At 46.4% G+C, this 22298-nt stretch overlaps 2 protein-coding genes across 4 annotated transcripts in view; one reads left to right on the top strand and one right to left on the bottom strand.

Annotated features, from left to right (window-relative positions):
- MMS19 (MMS19 cytosolic iron-sulfur assembly component) overlaps positions 1–5619 on the bottom strand; it is a 36921-nt gene extending 31302 nt beyond the window's left edge. For both annotated transcript variants that reach the window (XM_012767579.2, XM_012767569.3), the window contains exon 1: positions 5475–5619. In XM_012767579.2, the coding sequence (XP_012623033.1) occupies positions 5475–5586 (112 nt within the window). In that variant the 5' untranslated portion in view covers positions 5587–5619. The remainder of the gene's footprint in view (positions 1–5474) is intronic.
- Positions 5620–5923: 304 nt separating this feature from the next.
- Positions 5924–22298, top strand: part of UBTD1 (ubiquitin domain containing 1) — a 52296-nt gene continuing 35921 nt past the window's right edge. Inside the window, exons 1-2 of one of the 2 annotated variants that reach the window (XM_076009890.1) lie at positions 5924–6511; positions 10806–10844. In XM_076009890.1, the coding sequence (XP_075866005.1) occupies positions 6442–6511; positions 10806–10844 (109 nt within the window). In that variant the 5' untranslated portion in view covers positions 5924–6441. The remainder of the gene's footprint in view (positions 6512–10805; positions 10845–22298) is intronic. The other variant, XM_012767680.3, reaches the window with a different exon arrangement.

The raw sequence follows: 22298 nt of genomic DNA, 5'->3' as shown, positions 1-22298 counted from the left end.
ACCTCAATTAATAAAAGCCTTCTAATATGCCGAAATAAAAAAATAAATAAAAATAAAAGCCTTCTAATGCACTCACCTCTTTCCAAAATCATCTCCCTAAAAACACAATGACTTCCCGGCTTACCAATCTCCATTTAATCCTTATTGCCTAAGACCTGACTCCTTATCTTGATGTCCGTTACAGTTTAGCTCCCAAATTTCCTCTAGCCTCCTTTTCATCATGACTCCTATCATGCAGTCAGATGAAATCCCACCTTGTCAAGACCTTCCATATCCTTAAGCCTGGAAACATTGTCTCTTGGTTTGGAAACCCCCTTCTTAGCCCTTGTCTATCTGAGGAAATTTAACTTAAAGGAAGTTTAAGAACCAGCTCAAATGTCAATTCTTTCTGAAGCCTTCCTGAGTCCCCCAAACAGAATTATTTGCTTTGTGTTCCCTCCATACTTGTTTAAAAAAATAAATTAATGTGGCTTTGTTTTTATTCAACATTTATTGAGTATCTATTATAAATTAGATACTGCGTTAGGGCTTACAATAGAAAAGTAGGGAGGGTTTTTTTTTTTTTGTTTTTTTTTTTTTTTTAACCTAAACCCTTCAGAATTACATCCATAGACAGGAAGCTTTTAAGAAGCCCACAATCTGCTGGGGCAGAAAGAAATTTAAAACGATCACAGTGTAACAAGTTCAGTGTTACCATAGTGATACAAACAGACACTGGGGTAACACAAGAAAGGAGTAAGAGCCACTAACTTTAAGTGATTCTCTTAACATATTGTAAACTCTCCCAAATTAAAAATAACCAGAATACCTAGAAATACTACCAATTATGCACATGGACTACTGGAATGAAAGAAGGTAAAGAGTTAATTTTCCTAAGGGAAAATTAGTATTAAGTGCGATTAGTAGTAAGGAAAAAGTAAGTGTAAGTTCCTTTCCCTTTATAAGCAGGTCCAAGGTTTTCCGAGTTCAAGATTTGCTCTCTAAAAATGAACCTACTAGCACCTCCTCACTACCCACATTTTCCTCAGCAAGGCACCAGTTTGTGTGGGGCACTGAGAAGGAGTCAAAGGACTATTTATACGATCACTGACATAGAGTGCACAATCAGACCTCTGTCTGATGGAGTTGGAACCTCTTGAAAATCGAGAGCAGTAGCCAAAAGGGAGTGAGGGGGAGGGGATGGTTGGATGAGAAGGAGCAGGAGAGAGTAAAATCTCAATCATGACTAAGCTCTAATTAAGCTCTTAAAATGTTCCCTCTCCCCTCCCGCCTCCCACCCCAGTATTTTTACACAGAAGAAATAAAAATGCCCTTTCTGGGGATGATGCTACAGACATTTCTTTAAACTATATTTTACTGTTTGTTATTTTATTTTAGACAGAGTCTCACTCTGTCGCCTGGGCTAGAGTGCAATGGTGTCATTATAGCTCACTGCAGCCTCAAATTCCTGGACTGGGCTCAAGCAATCCTCCTGCATCAGCCTCCCAAGTAGCTGAGACTAAAGACCCATCTAATTTCTCTATTTTTTGTGGATATGGGATCTCACCATGTTGCTCAGGCTGGTTTTGAACTCCTGGTCTCAAGCGATCCTCCCACCTTGGCCTCCCAAAGTGCTGGGATTAGAGGCATGGGCCACCATGCCTGGTCTTACTGTTCTTCAACAATATTTTGGTTTCAGGAATAGTGAGTGGTCTTCTCAGAGAATCACAAATAATGTGGAAAAATACAATATAATAAAGACTGAAATGAAGGAAAATCCAAGTAACTGAAAGAAAAAAAAAACCTTATCTATCACCTGTAAATCTAACATGTCTTAAAAATACTCTTTCCAAAATTGGCTCCCTTCTCAACCTTCATTTTTGGACGAACTACTGCTTTTTTCCCCTCATCTTCAGGCTCAAAACCCTGGGATCCACTTAGAGTCCCCTCTCTCCTTCAAGCCCTGCAACTAGTTAGACCTCTAATTCCACAGAATCTTCCTTCAACATCTCTCATTCCATTCACTTAAGTAATTCTTATTGTATACCTACTTATGCTCGTTCCAGGAGATTCTAGCGATATAAATGGGAAGGTAGAAAAGTAGAGATATGTATAGAAACAGCTCCTGAACAAGTCTGCTAAGTACATGAGTGGTTGAGTAGTAAGCATGTACTATAAAGATTCTGAAGTGTGAAATGCTGTCTGGCTGGGGTAATCAGGACATACTTGGAGAGGAGGAGGGAACTCAAGCTAGGCCTCCACTCCTAGATCTAACTTGGATTAGGTAGAGCTAGTGGAGGGAACTGGGAAAGCAAGCTTTCAGGGAATAGTTGAATAAAGATGGATCCTGGAACAAAAAGGTCCAGGGCAGTGGTGAGAATAATGGCTGAGGCCAGGTAGTAGCAGCCTTTGAAGGCCTGCTTGGGAGGCCCTTAATGTTTAGACTGCCAGGTCATTTCCTTTCCATTACTTGGACTTTCTTTACAGCTGACACCTACTTTCACCAGGAACCCAGGCACAAAACAAAGTTGGTGGTAGCTGCTTTTATGAGCACAGGGTGTTCCTTCTGCATTTACCATTTACAGGAGAGGATGCTGCTGAACAGCTTAGCTAGCTGGTCCTTCAGCACTAACAAAGCTTGATTTAGGCTGAAGATCAGAAAGCACATCTTGTTCTGGGGGTGCTTCAAAACTCTGCTAGCCTTCAACAACCCTACCTAGGGCTGTGATCTAAGATTGGGAATGCTAACTTAATCCTTCTCAGATTTGCTTTCATTTTATTGCTGGGGCCCTTGCTCAAGGATGTACAATTACTCCTATTACCCACAATAGGTCATTCAAATCCTTTTGCCTGGAATCCAAGGTTACACATAATTTAACCTCACCAAACTTTTTCAACTTTATCTGTTACTATTCCTACACCAACCTTTTTTTCTTTGGAGGGCTAAATTATTAATATAACAGTGTCCCAGAGTCTTAGCTGAGCTAAACTAGACAACAGTTTAGGGCATTTTATCAAGTATAAATAAAAATATACATTTTACAAAAATGTTTATGTAAGAATTTAGCAGTCCTTATTCAAGCTTTCTATCAAAGTGTATTCTGAATCTTAAAAATCCAAAATTATTGTTTTCATAATGTATAAATGTTAAAGATTAGTTACAAATGACACTGGTACAATAAAGTTCTCTATCTTGGCAGGGAGTTGGATTGTATAGATGTATGAATTTGTCAAAATCAGCAAAGGTACGCTTAAGATTTGTACACTTCATTGTGCATACATTTTATACCAAAATAAACCTTAAACAAACTATAGTCAATGATATGCATGCCAAAGTATTTAGAGGTAAGTGTACTGATTTCAGCAATTTAAACGAATAGATTGATATGTGATAAACCAAGTTATATTAATATGTTAATGGTAAAGGGGAATCTTTGTACACTGTTGGTGGGAATGTAAATTAGTGCAACCACTGTGGAGTACAGTATGAAGATTCCTCAAAAAACTAAAAATAGAACTACCATATGACCCAGCAATCCCACTGCTACGTATATATCCAAAAGAAGGGAATTCAGTATATTGAAAAGATATCTGTACTCCCATGTTTATTGCAGCACTATTCACAATAGTCAGGATTTGGAATCAACCAAGTGTTTATCAACGGATGAATAGATAAAGTAACTGTGGTACATATACACATACAACCATAAAAAAGAATAAAACTTGCCATTTGTAATAACATGAATGGAACTGGAGAACATTAAGTTGAGATAAGCCAAGCGTAGAAAGACAAATCTCACATGTTCTCACTCTGATGCAGGCACTAAATATTAAAAACAATTGATCTCATGGAGACAGAGAATAGACTGATAGTTACCAGAGGCTGGGAAGGGTAGCAGCAGGTTGGGGGGATGGTTAATGGGTACAAAAATATGGTTAGATTTTTTTTTTCCTTGAGGCAGAGTCTGTCACCCTGGCAATAGTGCAATGGTGTCATCACAGCTCAAGACAACCTCAAACTCCTGAGCTAAGGTGATTATCCCCGCCCTCCCCCCCAAGTAGCTGGAACTACAGGTGCATGCCACCACTCCTCGCTAATTTTCCTATTTTTTGTAGAGACTGGGTCTTGCTCTTGCTCAGGCTGGTTTCAAACTCCTGACCTCAAGCAATCCTCCTGCCTCAGCCTCCCAGAGTGCTAGGATTACAGTATGAGCCACCATGGCCTAGCCAAAAATTTTCATAATAAAACACTGGGGGAAATGACATTGATAACACACTGTACTTCTTAATTGTAAGCACTGATAACACTATACATCGTAAAACTGTAAGATGTTAAGCTCAGTGGCAGCCCTAGATATGTGCTCCTTGATGCTTCCAAATTGCCCTGCACACACTTCTTATACCATGCTTGTCTTTTTCACCAACCCTATAAGTTCCCAGTGAGCACACATCTAATCTAATTTGTATTTCTATTGCTTTGCATCATGTTTAGAGAATAATATTTGTTCAATAATGGAAGGACTGAATGAAAATGGAATACTGTTCAGGACCAAAGTATTATATTCCTAGCAGATTCACTATTCGCTTTTTACATATTCTAAAAGTTAGTATGTTCAATTTACAAGAGGGACGTGTCCTTCTCCCCAAGCATGCAAAATTTCCAAAAATAAAAACTTAAAAACAAAAAACTCATCTGTACCCATGAAATCATTTTACACTCTATTAATTAAACCCCAGTAACGTTCAATAATGTTTTAGTAGATTATTTTTTCCAAAGAGGTAAGTCTCAGAATTCTGAGGAAGCCTGGAATTTGTTTTATTAAACTCTTAAATAAGCTATTAGAACTAAGAGATCCCTAAACCGGTCAAAAGCAGGAAACTGCAGATCTGGGAAGAAGATAAAAACACATCACATAAAAAAGTCATGAAACAAATTAATCAAGAACTCTACCAAGAAACGAGGGAAAGTCTTAAGGAGGATACATAGAACATCTCCAATTCCCTCTAGACTGGCTCCACTCCTAGTCTCTCCAGCTAACAGCCAGTCAGAGACGGGCTGCCTGGCCACTCCCAAGATGCCACGCGACCGGAGCGGATGCCGCAAAATATGCATCTTCCCCACAAACAACGTGGTTTCAGGCTTGCGCGCCTGGTTCGGACCCGAACACCTGGCTTCGAGTGCCAGCTCCCCCCACCTCCTGCTTGGGCTGTAGCCCTATGCAACTCTTGCCCTCGCTGGGCCTCAGTTTCCTCGTTTATAAAATGTAATGATTCTGTCTTCGGCTATAGGGAGATAAGGAGCGTAAAATGGCTTTAAGAAAGATACAGGAGACTCTCCAAATTGTTATGGCTCTGAAGCTCGCGGTGCTCACCAACCAGCCCCCAGACCTCCAAGTCACCGCCGCCCCTCACTGCCTTCCCGCCCGGCGCCTGTGCTGAGGCCGCTCCCTCCTGTCGGCCCCCAAGCGGAAGCCGCGCAGCACCATCTGCCGTACCTGCAGCCACCTGGTCAGCGGGGCCCTCCTGCTGACCCATGACAAAGTCGTGCACGAGGCCCCATAGGGCGCCCGTAGGCGCCGCCGTCTCCAGAGCGGCGGCAGCCGCCATGACGCGAACTTGAGGCCGAGGGAGGGAAAGTAGGCGGTGGCACCAGAAGGGCCTCTTTGCGCACGCGCCTCCTGAGCCAATCGCCTGGCGGAGGCCAAGGGGGCGGGGCGATCCTTGGGTCACGTGTCTGCCGGCTCTTGGCCGGGTAGTTCCTGGGAGGGACAGGCGGCCCCGCCCTGAGGGGCGTGGCCCCGAATCGAGGCGGTGGCGCGGGGAGGGAAGGCGGCTGCTGGGCACGCAGCCGGGGGCTATTGAGGGCGAATAATTCCCGGCCCGGCTCCCTGGGAGACGGGCGGCGGGGCGGGCACCTGGTTGGGTGGGGCCGAGGGGCGGTACGCAACCCGGGGGAAGCCAATGAGAAAATCAGGCCCGGCCCGAGGGGGCGGTGCCGGCGGTCACATGCGCACCTGGGGCGGGTGGTGGCGGCGGCGCGGGCCCCGCGAGCCGGCGGAAGGGAGTGGGGCCGGGCCGGGGCGGGGTTAGGCAGGTGAGTGACAGGCTCCGGGGGGCTGGCCCCAGCCGGGAGCCCCGAGCGAGCCCGGAGTAGCTGCGGCGGTGCCCGCCCCCTCTCCGCCCCTCCAGCGGAGCTGGTCTCCGGCCGGGCACCGTCGCGGGCCCCCCTGGCCCGGCCACCTGGGACTGTGCTGGGGAGCCGGCCACCTCCCTCTCCCCTTGCCCGCAAAGTTTTGGCGAAGCCAGCGCCGGGGCAGAGTGCGCCCCCGAGGGGAGATCCGGGAGCGCCCGATGCCGGGCACCCAGAGCCGTTGACCCGGGACGCCGCCGTCCGGGCTGGAAGCGCAGAGCAGCCGACCACCCCGCCGCCTCCGGTGCATGGGGACCGGCTGAGGAGCCAGCATGGGCAACTGCGTGGGGAGACAGCGCCGGGAGAGGCCGGCCGCCCCGGGACACCCCCGCAAGCGAGCAGGTAACAACAGAGGAGGGAGCAGGGCCTCGGCACCCGGCCAGTTGTCCCCCTCCTGGCCGGAGCTCGGGCTGCCCGAGCGACCTCCCGCGGCCCCTGGCGCCTGGGCTTCCCCGAAGGGCTGCTCCGCGGCCAGGCGGGGCCCCTCCCCAGCGCCGGGTGGCCGGGGGAGCCGAGTTGGGGCAACTGCGAGCGCTGAGCCGGCTTCGAGATCAACTCGCTCCAACTGGAAGCTCCTGGTGGGGGTGGGGGCAGGAAATGTTTGCAGACCGCAGCGGGGCGACGGAGGGAGGAGGGCCCGGGGCCAGGGCGCCGCTGGCCTGGCAGCTCGGGCCGGGGTCGGACGCCAGCCCGTCGGGGTACGGCGCGGTAGCCAGGCGTCCCCAGAACTCGGAGCGAGCGAAGCGAGAACAGTCGCTCCTTCCAAAGCCTGTGTCATTATCGGGCTGCAGATCGTGTCTGCCGGAATCCGACTTGCAAGAGCAGCGCAGGACTCTGGGAAAGAAATCTTTATTTTTCCCGCAGGGGTTTTTAGAGCCTCCCAGCCGTCTGGGAGTCTAGTAAAGGTGGGGTGCGGGGTGAGAGTCGTCCTCGGGTTTGTTGGGATCCTTCCCAGCCTTGGGAATGGGATCCGCTCTCTGGCGAACCACGAGGCCGGGGCAAAACGTTCTCACTTTCTTGGTACACCCCTCCTATCCTGGAGTTTCGCCCCGGAAAGATGTCTGGCGGTCATTTTTCTGGGTCTTGTACTCACTTCCTTCTTTGAGGGTGTTGCAAGGACCTTCTGAGAATGATAAAATTGTAGACTTTGGAGCTCAAAGGGACCTTCGAAACTTGTCTGTATTCGAGACAGACCTACCTTTTCTCTATGTAGAAACCTAGATCCAGTCAGGTTGAGCAACTTGTCCAAAGGCACACAGCTAGTCAGGAGCACAACTGGGGCTCGAACCCAGTCTCCTCTCCCACCCCATTGCCACATATCCCTTTTTGTAAGAGGAGACACAGGCAGAATTGTTAATGAAGTGGAAACTCTAGTTGGAGTTTCCTGTCTCCTTTGACACCAAAGGTGTGTTGCTTGGTTGCGGAAACTGGGAAGGTTGATGGAGGGAACACGGGGAAGCAAGGAAGGATGTCTGCGTGTTGGACAGGATGACTGTGGAGGAAGAAACGTGTTTTTACGGGAAGAATGGAGTAAAACTCAACATTGAAATCCTCTTGTCTGACGGTGACACTGGTGGCTTTTCTGACTGAGGAAAAACTATTCTCAAACCCCAGGGCTTTCATTCATTCTTTGCTCAACAAATACTTATTTGTGCTCTCGGTCCTCATAAATGATCATGTAGCATTTTTTGCTGTTGACAGCTTTCTCCTCCTTGAAGATCTCCTTCCTTTCTTGGCATCACACTACCTTGGTTTTCCTCCTGGAACACCCCTGCCTACCATCACCTCGTAGAAATGGGCACACCTGTGGTTCAGTTTGACATTCTGTTTTTTTCTCTCCTTATACTTCCTCCCAAAGAAATCTTATTCAGTCCTGGTAACTCTTTGTCCATTCAGAATACCCCTGTGCTTAATCCTCAACTATATTACCCCTCTCTCTCCAGCCCCAGAAGCACATCTCTGAATGTGCACTATGATTTGGATATTCTCAGATTCAACATCTCCAAAAACCAAGCTCTGCATCGCTCCCTGACCACCAGCTTCCATTCTTTACCTTTAAACTCTTCCAGCTGCCTAACTTGAGGCTTTGAGGAACTCTGTCCAAGGACTTTCTCTGCTTCCTTGTCCTCTGCCACCTGGCCAGTCATGCTCTGAGGCCTGCTAGTTCTTCCTTCTACAGGTCTTACAAGACCTACCCCTTGCTACTCCACTTCATCCCGTCTCTTCATGACCAGCTCTTCCCCCCTGGGCTGAAGTGAGTTTCCCTGCAAAGGCAAGTTCATCTTCAGTCATCATCCAATACCTGCACATGGTAGTCCCCCTGAAGATGTTTGTTAAATTAACCTGTTCCAAACCATGTAGCTCTGTGTTCAAAAATTTTTCTGCGCTTTCCCACTACTACAAGAACTTTAACCTGCAAGGCTATCAAGTCTGGCCCAGTCCTCCCTCCCTTCCTCCCTTCCTTTCCCCAGTGCAGAGGAGACAGTCCTTTCTTTTAAGACCTGATTTCTTTCTCTTTCCTGACATTATGGCCACCAGTGTTTGCTCTTACCTTTTTCTTCTTATCAAGAGCCTTTCTTCCCTTCAAGGTCCACCTCAAATCCTATATCTTTCTTGAAGCACCTAGCCTGACAAATCCGCCACTTCCCCCCTTTCCCCACCCCCAGTAGAAGTGATTGCTCCTTCTGAGAACTCCTGCAGACACATTATCTATTCCACTTAACAATTATCTACTCCATGTTATTAGTCACATCTTTGATGTTTGCAGTCTTTTATCAGCAACTACATTGCAAGCCTTGAAGACCTGGGTTCTGTCTTATCCTTGTGTGTGTGTGTCTTTCACTCACTCAGCCATGCACACATACCGAGCACTTAGCACAATGACATGTACATAGGAAGCACTCAATATTTGTCAATTTTAAAAACCTAACCCAACTTCATGCTACCATCTGAATTTTTCATATACCTGCCCTTTTTTTTACCTGCTAGTGTATCATTATTTTAATTCTGTGGGTCTTACTATGAATAGCTTTATTCATAAAGTCTTAAAGCTACAGGGAATTCTGTAGGATGACAAATTTGGTACAAGGGAAGGAATCCTTCTTAACTTCACAGTATGCACCTGGCATTCCTGTAACATCTGCAGCTTACCCTTTGACAAGGACATGGTTTTATGTTGTAATGCCTAAAACTCCCCCAGCTCCCACTGTAACTCTTACCTTTCCTTTGTTGCTGGTGCAGTGGGAAGAAACCCTCAACAGAGAGCTAGAACCTGAGTTCTAGTCCTAGGCAAGTCATCAAACCTCTCTGGGTGACACTTCCAATATTTCAGAAAGGGAGAGCATTATACAAGATCATTAGAGCTGTTTTATCATCTTCACAAAGGCAACTGTTCAAAACAGGAAAGTCATTGAGGTGAACTCTTATGCCTCATAATTCTACCCTTTGTCCTTGTCCTTAGTTCTGTCCTATTAGTCACTTGCTGGATGAAGCAGAGACACAATGCCCGCTGGTCAAGGATTCTTGCATTAGGTAGAAGGATTAGGTGATCCTCTCATCCCATCAAGTTTTGTGATTGTCACTCTTCTTTTTTTTTTTTTTTTTTTTTTTCACATGAGTTTACTTGGGGATGTCACTCTTCTAAAAAATTTTTTTTGGTTGTTATGCTTAGCATCCCCAGTAGGTCTGTGTTCTTTCCTTCAGGGGTTGGGTAGTCCTTTCATTCTTCAGAGAATACTTGGGGGGTTCCTGCCATCCCGTACATATACCCCAGGTAGGTAAATATCTCTGCCCGTGAACTGAGTGAGCAGCCTCTCCCCCAGCCACTCCAGGGAGAAACGGAGGTGGTGGAACAGGGGAGTCTCTTGCCCAGCTCCACCCTTTGAGAATGTGGCAGGGCTGAAACCCAAATATCTGACTCTGTGATGTGCCAGGCGTATCCACTTACGTACTGGAATCTCAAGCTCGGGGTGGACAGACCGAGGGCCCTGTTTTGGGCTGGTTGGGCTTGGCAGTGTGGTTGCGAGACAGTCTGCTTCTCATTTTGTGGGCTGTGTGGCTATTCTTGAGGGAGTAATTGGGCAACTTCTTCATTTGCTTAGTAAATATTTACTGAGCGCCAAGCACCCTGCTGACTGAACAGACATGGTCCTTGGCCCCATGGAGCTTACAGTCTTGGGGGGGAAACAGACAAACACATAGTCATGCAAATTATACATGATCATACATACAATTAAGTGTTATTATATATGCTGGTATGACTCCCACATTTATAATTTCAGCCCATCTTCCCCAACTCCAGCCTTCTCAACACATCTGATGTCTAAAAGGCTTCTCACTTTAACATGTCCAAAACAGAATGAACCACCACTCCCACCCTTGTTCCTCCCAAAGTCTCTCTCATCTCAGTTCATGGTGATTCCATCCTTCTAGTTGCTTAGGTCCCCAAAGCTCTGGAGTCATCTCTGATTCCTCCCTTTCTCTCATATCCCACATCCATTTAATCAATAAATACTGTTGACTTTGCCTTAAATAGGTCCCCAGCCTGACTCTCACCATCTCTATTACTTTGACCCTGATCTAAGCTACCATTGGCCTCTAGACTGACCTTCCTGCTTCCTCCCTTGTCTCCCGACAGACTGTTTTCATCACAGCAGCCAGAGTGATGCTGTAAACCGTAAGTCAGATTTTGTTACTTCTTTGCACAAACCTTCCTGTGACTCCCCATGTCATTCAGAGTTCTTGTGTTGGCCTATGTGACATCGTTTGACTTTGGCCCACTCACCTTTCTTAAGCCATCTTGTGCTTTCCTCCCCTTGTTCAAACTCCTGGTATCTGAATTGATCCCTCCCTCTTCTCATCCCAGTCTCCAATTTAAGGAGTCAAACTTTCCCATCCTATTTAAATTTGATCCCCTTCCCTCTACCACTTGCTCTCAGCGTTATCTACCTCCCTTTCCTGTGTTGTTTTCCTCCGTAGTATGTGTCATCATCTGACATTGGCTGTTTCCTCTTGCTCCATGTGGTCAGAGAAGTTTTCATTTGCTCCCTCTCCGGTACCAAGAGCAGTGCCTGACATATATAGTAGGTGGCTCACAAATATTTATTGGATGAAAGTAGTGTGTATAAACAGAGTTGGTGAGGTCTATAGAAGAGCAGGAATGAGCACACTTGATTAATCTCCCATCTTAGGTGGGTGTTAGGGCAGGTATTCTAGGGACTTAAACTGCAACCTCAGAGTGGTGTTCTGTCCCTGGGACTGGCTTCTGTCTTGCCCTAGGCTTGAGTAAGTTCTCAGATACCTGGAATATGTATGATTTGCTGTGGTTTGGGAGCCTCTTGCTAGGAGCTACTGGGCTGAAGCAAGGAAGCAGAGTGAAGCTCCCTGTTAGGGTCCTAACCAGGCAGTAGCACTTGCTTGTCATTTTATGTGTGCATCTATGTCAAAGTGGACTCTTCTCCCAGGTGCATGTGGTGTTTGTCATCCTTAACTTGCAGGGCAGGGATGGGGTGGCCTAATAGACTGTGAGACAGGAAATCAGGTTCTGTGGACCCATCCACTTGCTGGAGAATTTTTAGAATCACAGAATTCTAGTGCTGAAAAAGAACCTAAAGATTTCTTTAATCTCTTTTTTCTTATCCAGCTATTAGAAAGAGAACAAAGGTATATCTATCCCCTGCCTAGTTCACAGAAATATAGTGCAGCCTATATAAAAACTGCATGGGCTGCTTTAAGTTGTGAGTGTGCTAAGATCAAGATATTATAGAGAAGTGGTCAGTGAAGTGTGTTGGTGGGGTGTGGGCATCTAGTCTCTGCCACTTTCTTGAGTGATGAGCTTGGGCAGGTCATTTGTTTCTTGCTCAGTTGATCCTCTATTAAAAAAAAAAGATAATCTTTTCAGTTTACTTCAAAGAGATGTTATGAGGATAAAACAAGCTAACAGCCATTTTAAAATTACTTTCATGGTTGCACAGTCTGCTCGAATAGGAGGTCCCAACCCAGAGTTTCATCTGGCATTGGTGGGAAACCAAGCCTTGGTTCTCTGCACCTTCCTAGTTTGTGTGACTTTGGACAAACCTCTTGATCTCTTTGAGCCTCAGTTTCCCCACTTGTACAGTGGGTGATTGCCACCCTACTCACCTCTCAGAGAGGTTGTAAGAATCAAGTTAAGATCCTGGATGAAAAGAGACTTTATTTATTTATTTAGAGACAGAGTCTCACTCTGTTGCCCGGGATAGAGTGCCCTGGCGTCAGCCTAGCTCACAGCAACCTCAAACTTCTGAGCTCAGGCGATCCTCCTGTCTCTGCCTCCCGAGTAGCTGGGACTACAGGCACACGCCACCATGCCCAGCTAATTTTTTCTATATATTTTTAGTTAGCCAATTAATTTCTTTCTATTTTTAGTAGAGACAGGGTCTCACTGTTGCTCAGGCTGGTCTCAAACTCCTGAGATTGAGGGATCCGCCCACCTCGGCCTCCCAGAGTGTTAGGATTACAGGTGTGAGCCACCGCGCCCAGCTGAAAAGAGAGTTTATGAACTTATAAAGTTTCTATTATTCCAAGCTACAGGATTTTTATACACAAAAACCATAGCCAGTGATGTTTTCTCACCAGATCATTGACACTTACTCTTTCTAAGAAGCAAAACTGTAAAAGAAATGTTTAAAAACTATTTTGGGGTGGGAATCTTTCTGAAATGAATGATACACTTCTGAGCAAAATATGCAGAGCATAAATAACCGTCTGTTTGGGACTCAAGGTCGTTGAGTTCATACCTATAGGTAGAAAGTACTTGCTTGCTGGGAGTCCAGACCACAAAAGGTCTTTCTCTCAAAAGCCTTATCTTTCAAAGAAGATAGTGGGGTTGGGGGAATGAACTGGTGGTGGGTGGGAGGAGATTGCTGGGGAGAGCCCATTCCAAGAGTGCCTTCCCTCAAGGTCCCACGCAGCAACATTGGTGCTGGGAGAGGCTCTTAAATCCTGTTCTGGGCTCTGAATGGGAAGAGCTGATCCTGCCTGGTCGGTTATTGTGCTTATAATAGCATGAGGCCTCGAGGCTGGCGAGACTCTAGGACAGCAGCCCCCAAACTAAATGGCTCCCAAGCTGCTGTGCTTTGGGGGTTCATGTTTCTACCTGTAATCATTGCTCTATCTTTTTCTTGGTGGACAGCGGTCACTTTTTTTTTCTTTCTCTTTTTAATTGTGGCTAAATATATGTAACATAAAATTTACCATCTTAACCATTTTTAAGTGTACAGTTCCGTAGCATAAGTACATTCACATTCTTGCGCAACCATCACCACCGTCCATCTCCAGAACTTTTTCATTTTCCCCAGTGTAAACCCTGTACCTGTTAAATAATAACTCCTCATTCCCCCAAGCCCTGGCAACTGACATTCTACTTTTCTGTCTTTATGAATTTGATCACTCTGGGTGGTCAAATGAATTCCACTCATCGGAGTGGAATCATGCAATGTTTCTCCTTTTGTGACTGGCTTATTTCACTTAGCATAATGTTATCAAGGTTCATCCATCTTGTAGCATGTCAGAATTTCCTTCCTTTTTAAGACTGAATAATATTCCATTGTATATACACCATATTTTGTTGATCCGCCCTACTATGGATGGACATTTGGATTGCTTCCACATTTTGGCTGGTGTGAATAATGCTGCCATGAACATGGGAAGATCTAAATAACTGTTAAGAGTCCCTGTTTTCAGTTTTTTGTATATATCCAGAAATGGAATTGCTGAATCAAATGGTCATTCTCTTTCTGACCAACAGTGCACAAGGATTCCAATTTCTCTAATCCTCACCAACACTTATTTTGTGGGTTTTTGTTTGTTTGTTTTATTATAATAGCCATCCTAATGGATGTGCAGTGGTTTCTCATGTAGTTGTCACTTCTACTGGGTTCAAATAGCAGCAGCCCCTTAAAATTCCTGGGAAAACAGACTGCTGAGCTTGTTAGAATTGTGCATAGAGAAAGAGTAAATAGGCTCAGAGTGGAAGCCTGAGGAGTACTTCAGAGAGTGAAGAACATGAGCTTGGGTAGGTAGAGTGTGATAGCTCTCTGACCAGTCGGCACTTGGCTTCCTTCTGGGTTTCTAACTGTGTGGCCAGTAGTTGGCACTACGGATGGATGGATGGATGGATGGATGGATGGATGGATGGATGGATGGATGGATGGATGGATGGATAGGTGGATTCCCGTTAAGCAAAGCATTGTTGTTATAAGTCATCTGGCTCCCAAATAATGTCAGTACTATCTCACTCTGGTTCAGAGGGCCACCTCTGTTCAGCTCCCTTTCGCATGTGATATGTGGGACTGTGGTTCAGAAGGGAGAATGTAGGAAGTGTTATGGTGACATGACAACTTGGTGAGAGTGTCTGCTACTCGAGGCCATGTGCTTCTCTCTCTCTTAGATCTCTTCCTGCTTTCTGAACCCACAAGGAAGATAACAGTGTACACCCATACTTCTGACTATCCTCAGCCCCTCAACTCCTGTCCCTTATTGCCCTCAGAAAGGGGAACCTTTCAGGAAAAGGGCTGGAGCACCTTCTACAAGTTATAGGGTAGGAGGACTGGGCGCCAGGGATGGCTCCTTGTTTGTACCTGTGTCCTCTGGGAGGCTGGTACCAGGGGCAAAGGGTGAATGGTGCACTCACTCAGAGCCCAAGCCAAGGCAGCCAGTCAGTCACTAAGCAGCCTGGATCTTGGTGAGCCCCTGGACTTGGAGTTTTGTTGTTGTTGTTGTTGTTGTTGTTTTTTTGTGAGACAGAGTCTCGCTTTGCTGCCCAGGCTAGAGTGAGTGCCGTGGCGTCAGCCTAGCTCACAGCAACCTCAAACTCCTGGGCTCAAGCAATCCTGCTGCCTCAGCCTCCCAACTAGCTGGGACTACAAGCATGTGCCACCATGCCCGGCTAATTTTTTCTCTATATATATTAGTTGGCCAATTAATTTCTTTCTATTCATGGTAGAGACGGGGTCTCGCTCTTGCTCAGGCTGGTTTCGAACTCCTGACCTCGAGCAATCCGCCCGCCTCTGCCTCCCAGAGTGCTAGGATTACAAGCCTGAGCCACCGTGCCCGGCCAGAGTTGTGTTGTTTTTAAGGGCTCAAAGAGATGCAATTAGCAGCAGCTCACCTTTGCAGGGTGTTTGCCATGTGCCAGGAACATCATGTGCAGTATCTGGGTTAATCCTCACACCCACCCTATGGGTAGATACTATTATCACCTTTGCACAGATGAAGAAACTGAGAAAGGTGAACATCTGCTGCCTAAAGCCACACAGCTTGTAAGCTGCAGAGCCAGGACTGGAGCCCAGGTGGTCTGAGCTCAGAACCCAGGCTTTTGGCCACTGTACAACTTATCCTTATTGGAATGGAAAGAATAAAACACTTGAGTTTTTTGGTTTTTGTTTTTATTTTTTTTAGAGACAAGGTCTTACTCTGTCATGTCTGGCTTCTTAAAAAATTTTTTCTATGGGAAAGCTGATGGTCAGGAAAGTAAATTGATTTGGTTATGATGCTGAGAAGAGGCAGAGCTAGAACTAAGGACTTTGACTTGAATTCCAGTGCTCGTGGCTCATTCCACTGTGCTGTGAGCCTTGTCCGGCACCCTACCCCACCCTTGGAAAGAAGCTGGGAGGTCAGCTGTGAAGTCTTCAGAACTCCAGGAACTGTAGCCGCTGCCTTCCCTTCCTGTTGTTGTCCCCTCTCCTTTAATTTCCCGGCCCCCAGACCTCCACCTCCCACCCAGGAGCCATGTGAGTGTATCATCTTGTATGAACATGCTTGGCACATAGTAGGTGCTCAATAAATATGTGCTGAATGTTTGAGGGCTGAGTGTGCTGGAGGCAATGGAACCTCAGCCAAGACTGTGTTCCTAAAGAGAAATACAAGTAAAATGCAAATATTATTGTTTCCTCCTCCTCCTCCTCCCAGAGCGGACCCCCACATTCCAACTCACAGATGCCAGGGACTTGAAGAAAAGAATGTCCTCACTCTGCGGACTTTGAACTATTCTCAAGGGAAAAGAGGCATGGAGCGTCACATTAGCAAAGTGCTTGCAGAATCAGGTGTTACCCTCTGTGATTAAAAAGACTAACCATCTCTTGCTTTGCTCAGCATTTTGTGGTTTTCAAAGTGCTTTCTCAAGTAATATATATATACACATATATATATATCATGTGATCCCCACAGCCATCCTGCTTGGGGGCAAAGCAAGAATAATTTTTCCCATTTTACGGACGAGAGGTTACTGAGACTTGGTGAGGATGTTAAGCTACCCAAGATTATTGACTAAGTGGCAGCAACCATAGGGAGGCAGAGGCTCCACTGCTTTCTTACCATGATGAGAAAGCCTCAGATAGGAGCCTTAGTTTCTGCATCTGTAAAATGGGGACAAGAGTGCGTCCTTTAAAGCAGTCAAGCGTTGAATGTGATAATGTGTGGAGCTTAGCAAATGATAGCCATGGGTTGGTAATGATAATAACCAAGGCAAAGCTCATTGTTTCTTTGTTGTATTCTACTGACCCTTGTTTAGCCCCATGTGTTGGGAGGAACAGATGGTAGCCTCCCATTATTCCTACCTGGTCACTCTCTGATTCTGGTCACTCTCTGACCCTTCTCCTGGAGTTAGAGTGTAATAGCAAGGGTCAGTCATGAATTTCCTTTGATGTTCAAAACCTGAGGTCTGGCCAGGCGCAGTGGCTCACACCTGTAATCCTAGCTCTCTGGGAGGCCTAGCCGGGCGGATCGTTTGAATTCAGGAGTTCGAAACCAACCTGAGCAAGAGCGAGACCCCATCTCTACTATAAATAGAAAGAAATTAATTGGCCAACTAATATATACAGAAAAAAATTAGCCGGGCATGGTGGCACATGCCTGTAGTCCCAGCTACTCGGGAGGCTGAGGCAGTAGGATTGCTTGAGCCCAGGAGTTTGAGTTGCTGTGAGCTAGGCTGATGCCACGGCACTAACTCTAGCCTGGGCAACAAAGCGAGACTCTGTCTCAAAAAAAAAAACAAAAAACCTGAGGTCTTTCTTTCAAAGAGGATATTTAAAAGATAGTTTTCTAATATGACAGGTAATTATGACAAGTATTTTATTCATTTAGTATCTATCTGTATTTCATTATCCCAGCTCCTCCAGCTCATTAGCTATGTAACTGTGGGCAAGTAATTTTGAATTTTTGGGCCTCATTTTCCTTATCTGTAAAACAGAGATAACAGTACCTACTCCATGGGGTTGTCGTGAGTATTAAATGAGTTACTGCATGTAAAGTCTTTAGAGTGGTGGCCTGGGACATACTAAATACTCAACAAATATTAGTTATTATTATTATTATTTTACTATTCTCACCATGTTTAGCACTGTGTTTAAGCCAGCTGCTCCCAACTTTCCTCTTCCCCGAAGTTGAGATACATGGCCAATAAAGTTCACGTGTAAAACCTGACTTCCTTAGTGTGCCCTGGGTCAGCTCTTCCTGTAATTCCACTCATTCATCCAGGAACGCAAATCGGAAGCAAGTTGAGAGACAATGTTGTTATTATAGAGATAGCCTTGAATCCAGCTTCATTTTAAAAAATATGAATCATTCACAAAAACTTGAGAACATCAACTATCAACTCTCGTTAGTAACAAATCCCTTGCAACACACCTCACAACCCTTGCTGCTAATTGCAGCAACAACCAGTGGCTACTTTTCTAGGCTATCTCCAAACATTCAGACATTTCTTCCCAGTAGGTCAAGGCTTGCTTATGGCCCACCTTCAGCTTGGAAGAACATCTCTGGGTCCCCAGAGCTTCCTTCCTGGAACTTTGCACATTTCTCTGATAAATGTTGTCAACTGCAAACACCCCTCTGTGAACTTCCAAGAAGCTGGTGATAAACATCCATCCACATCAGAGCCACTTTTTCACAGTTGATAAGCACCTCTTGTGCCTAGATTCCAACACTGTTTTTCTGTAGCTATTGTGTCCCCTGACTGTGTGGCAGGCACTGTGGTGGGTACTTTACACTCCTCCCATCTAATCCTCCTGATAAGCACTGAGGTAGAGATTTTCCTTACTTAAGGGGAGAGGGTTAGTGATATTAACTATTGGGGGGAAGTCACACAGTGAGAAATGGAAGATTTGGGGTTCCAGAGCACTGTTTCGGTTTTTAGCCTTGGGTTCCTTCCATGCAATACCTCCTCACTGTCAGTTTCAACAAAGGGCTCCCTGGGCCCTAAACAGGTATAGCTGGTTTACTGACATCATTGCACCCATGACTAGCAAATAGTCTACTTCTGCCAGTTCTTGCACTACATATCCTGACTGTGCCAGAAAGTGCACTTTGTGACAACCTTCATGGATTTGGCCCTCCTTCCGCCTCTCGCCACCCCCCACCAGTGTCTGGGAAACAGACCGCACTGTCCTCTGTAATATGGGATACTGCACATGGCATTGATTTTTTACTTAGCAGAAGCGCTCTGCTCCCCTAAAATAGACTTGTCACATGGCATGAGCATTTCATTTCCCGAGCTTCCCAGCAGCTCCAGGAATCATCATCACTGAAATCAGTATCATTTATTAATCTCCTACCATGTGTGTGGTAGGCACCTTACTAGATGTTTGCCATCACTGTCTTCGGTTTTCATGTCAGCCCTATAATGTAGGCCTAATTACCTCCACTGTACAGACGGGGAAACTGAGGCTCAGGGAGAGTAAGACGCTTGCCCATGAGAGTGGAGGAGCAGCTATCTGAATCCTGGCAGTTATCCCCTCTGTACCTTGACCACAGTGGGAAACTGCCTCTAAATCTTTGCTGCGCGCACCTCGTACCAGGCACCGTGTTAAGTGAGGGGAGCACAGCACAGAGTCAGTTCCTGTCCTCAGGGATCTCATGGCGTGATGGACTGAATAATACTGGAGTTTCAGTGATTCGTTTTTAATTTTTTCCCATTTCTACCTGCCCCCGTCCCTTCCCCAGCCCCTGTGGCAGAGCCGTAACACCCAGCTCCGAGGGGCCAGGACGGTGTTCTGCAGGGCCGCGTTTATGCCCCAGGCTGACTCCTCCATTCCTTGCCCTTCTCCCCTCCACACTCTCACAGCAGGTGCACAGAGCCTAGAGCTCATCTGGGCCTGGAATTGGTATTACTAGAGAATATATTCCTGCTGTGGCCTGATCCAGATGTGGCTACCAAGGAGATGGGAGGCCTATTTGGCCAGTATCTTACTGCTATTATGGCTTTTTATAAGGCCTGAATGAATTTTATACAAATCCTACATGCTATATGCAGTTGTTCTCTTTCTAGGGACAGGATAGACTAGTCTTTGAGGGGAGTAGGCAAAAGGAAAGCTACATGGGGCCCTGCAGCTGACTCACCTATTTGAAGCTGAGCCTAGCACTGTAACGCTGTGACATGTGTCCCCTGGAAGATCTAGGGCCTGGAAGTCTGGTCCATCGTTGACCATCAAGCACTTTGCTAAAGCCCTGGGCAGAGATGCTCAGCCTACTACCTTTGGCAGTACCGGTCTTGGGCCTGTGGCTGTGGCAGGGCCGTGGCCCAGAGAAAGTGTCCAAAGAGAGACTTCAGCCTAAGGGCCCTGTTCTTCATGTGCCTGGCCCATCGTCCTGTGCCAGTTTGCATAGAGATAGATGGGGACCCTTTTGTAGGCTGGGTCTGGGGTCTCAGTTCTGGAGGTGAAATGATCTCTTTTTCAGAACTCGTGAGGTTGGCAGGCTTGCTCAGAATCCATCCCTTCCTTTTGGAGGAAGGAAATTGGTATTCCTAGGGAATTCAGCTGGAGGAACTTGGGGACTGGTTCAGAGCAGTCTAGCCAACTGGTCAAGCCACTGGTCTGCCCTGCACAGTTAGAGGTGGTGTTGGTATCTGATCCAGGAAATCTGACTCCATTTCGTGTGCCCTTTCTAGTATTCTACCCTGCCTCATACCTGCAAACATGCATGCACATATTATATGTTTATGTCTTATCATCCATGATGGCTTACAGTCTGCTTGGGAAAGGAAGTAAGTTAAAGGTGTGATACCATTTCAAACAAGCCAATATGTAGACAAGTGCTAAATCATGTAGTATAGACAAGTTGAGATAAAGGCAATGTGTAGACACTTATAGAAAGATTTGACATGGGAGAGATCTCTGTTGACTCAAGTTATTAAGGGAAGGCCTCTGAGGGTGGTGGGACTCAAGTTACTCCCTGGGGAGAGGATTGGGCTGGGGCAGGTGTTAGGGGTAAGTGCGCACAATTTGTATAAGGGTTAGTGATTTGAGGAAGGGGTTGGAGAGAAGCAACCAGTAAGCTTTTCTTTATTGTAAAAGTCATATGTGTTCATGTAAAAAATGTGTACGATATTAGAAGTCCCAAAGAAGAAAATCTTTGTACTTCCACCACCTAGAGAGTCTCTGTTCTTTTTTTTCCCCTTCTCCACTCTGAAGAGAAGTCTCTGTTCTTATTTGTTTATCCTTCTAGCTTTGCTTTCTTTTCTTTAGGCAATAGGATCAAATTGATTGTTTATACCAAGACTGTGGAAGGTGTTGAATAGTAGATGGGGTGTTTAGGCCAAAGAGAGCCTCTGTTAGGTTTTGCCCAAGGGGTGCAGATGAATGAAGTGGTCTGGAAAGAGGAAACCGACATCTGTGAGCAGGCAGGCTTGGAGCCTGTGACCCCAGGCTGCGACCCGTTTCATCCCCCACCTCACGAGAGTCTCAGCTTCACTCTTCTCTGCTGCTGCCCAGGGCATCAAGGGAAAGAACCTCTGAGTTGTCTCAAAAGCTTGCTTCCCATCTGCCACCCCCATCCCTCCCCACCCCGCAGACTCCTCTCTCTTCCGCGTACCACCCAGTTTGTACAGCAGTTCTCCTCCCCTGGAATTGGGGACTCAGAGCCAGTTTTGCCACACCACAAACCTTTGCTGCTGCATGAGGTCATTTCAGGGGAGAAACTATATATAGCGGAGGACTAGCATCAGGACAGCTCCACATTGTTCAGGCTGTTAGCGGTGCCCTTCCTCAGATGCAGGCAGGGTCACCTCGGATGGAGTACCAATCGAGTGGGGGGTGTAGTCCGGAGCAGTGGGCAGCCTGGGGCAAATGCATTGAATCTTATTGCCCTCTCTGTGCAAGCCCGTGAAATCTCCGGTTCCCTATCTGCATGATGAAGAGTGAGTCTGGAATGGGAGTTTTGTACTATTTTTTTAAGCAACTGGAACCCTTTCAGATTAAAAGGTAGCTTGGTATATACAACCAAACGAATACTGCCCTGGTTGAAGCCTGGAAGAATGCCCCTCCCCCCAAGGGTTCCACTTAAGTCTTGGGGTCCTGCAGAGCACACAGTGTGAAAACCACTGGGCAAGACGATGCTCTGAGGTTCCTTTCAGCCTTAGGACTCGTGGGTCTGGCCTCGTGCAGGAACCCTGGCATAAGGAAACCATCAGGAGGGTTGCAAACTGTGTGACCCTTTGGGAGATTTTGACAGTCATCTTGGGTAGCTAGACGTGTGGCACAGGGACAGAAATCTCGGGACACAGTTTTTGGAGTTGGGGCAGTCAGGGAGTAGCACAGAGCTTGCAGATGCAGTTTGACTTGCTGGCCTGTACTTGGAAGGGCTGTTTTTTCTGGCTTGCTCCTGCCTGCCTTCCCTTTTAGCACTGGTTTGCCTCACAGAGGAGATGAAAACGAGGATATAATGCATTTCAGGCAAGGAAAGTGCATTTAATTTAAGTTGCCTGGGGCTGAGTTACACATTTTATAAAGAGAGTATTTGTAGAGCACAATGGTGCCTTTGGCAGAAATAGGAAAGCCAGAATCTGGGGCCAGTTTTCCTTCATTCAGCAAGTGTTTGTAGAGCACCTGCTTTGTATTCCTGAGAAGCGGAAAAGGGGCAGGGAGATCCCAGCTGTGTTAGGACCCCTTGATTGCAAGTAACAGAAACCGACTGAATCTATTTAGCAAAAAAGACGATTTATGATAGGGTTTCAGGGGGGGACTCAGGACCCCATGGGCAGGATTGCTGCTTGGCCTTAAGCAAGGATTAGAAAAACCATGTTAGATTCTCCCTCTGTCTCGCAGCTCTGCTTCTCTTTGGACTTCCTTCTCTTCTCTGCAGCCTGGCTTCCTCCCCC

This window comes from Microcebus murinus, chromosome 14 (genome assembly GCF_040939455.1).
Source record: "Microcebus murinus isolate Inina chromosome 14, M.murinus_Inina_mat1.0, whole genome shotgun sequence".
Taxonomy (NCBI): domain Eukaryota; kingdom Metazoa; phylum Chordata; class Mammalia; order Primates; family Cheirogaleidae; genus Microcebus; species Microcebus murinus.
This window is presented reverse-complemented; position numbering and strand designations above follow the sequence as displayed.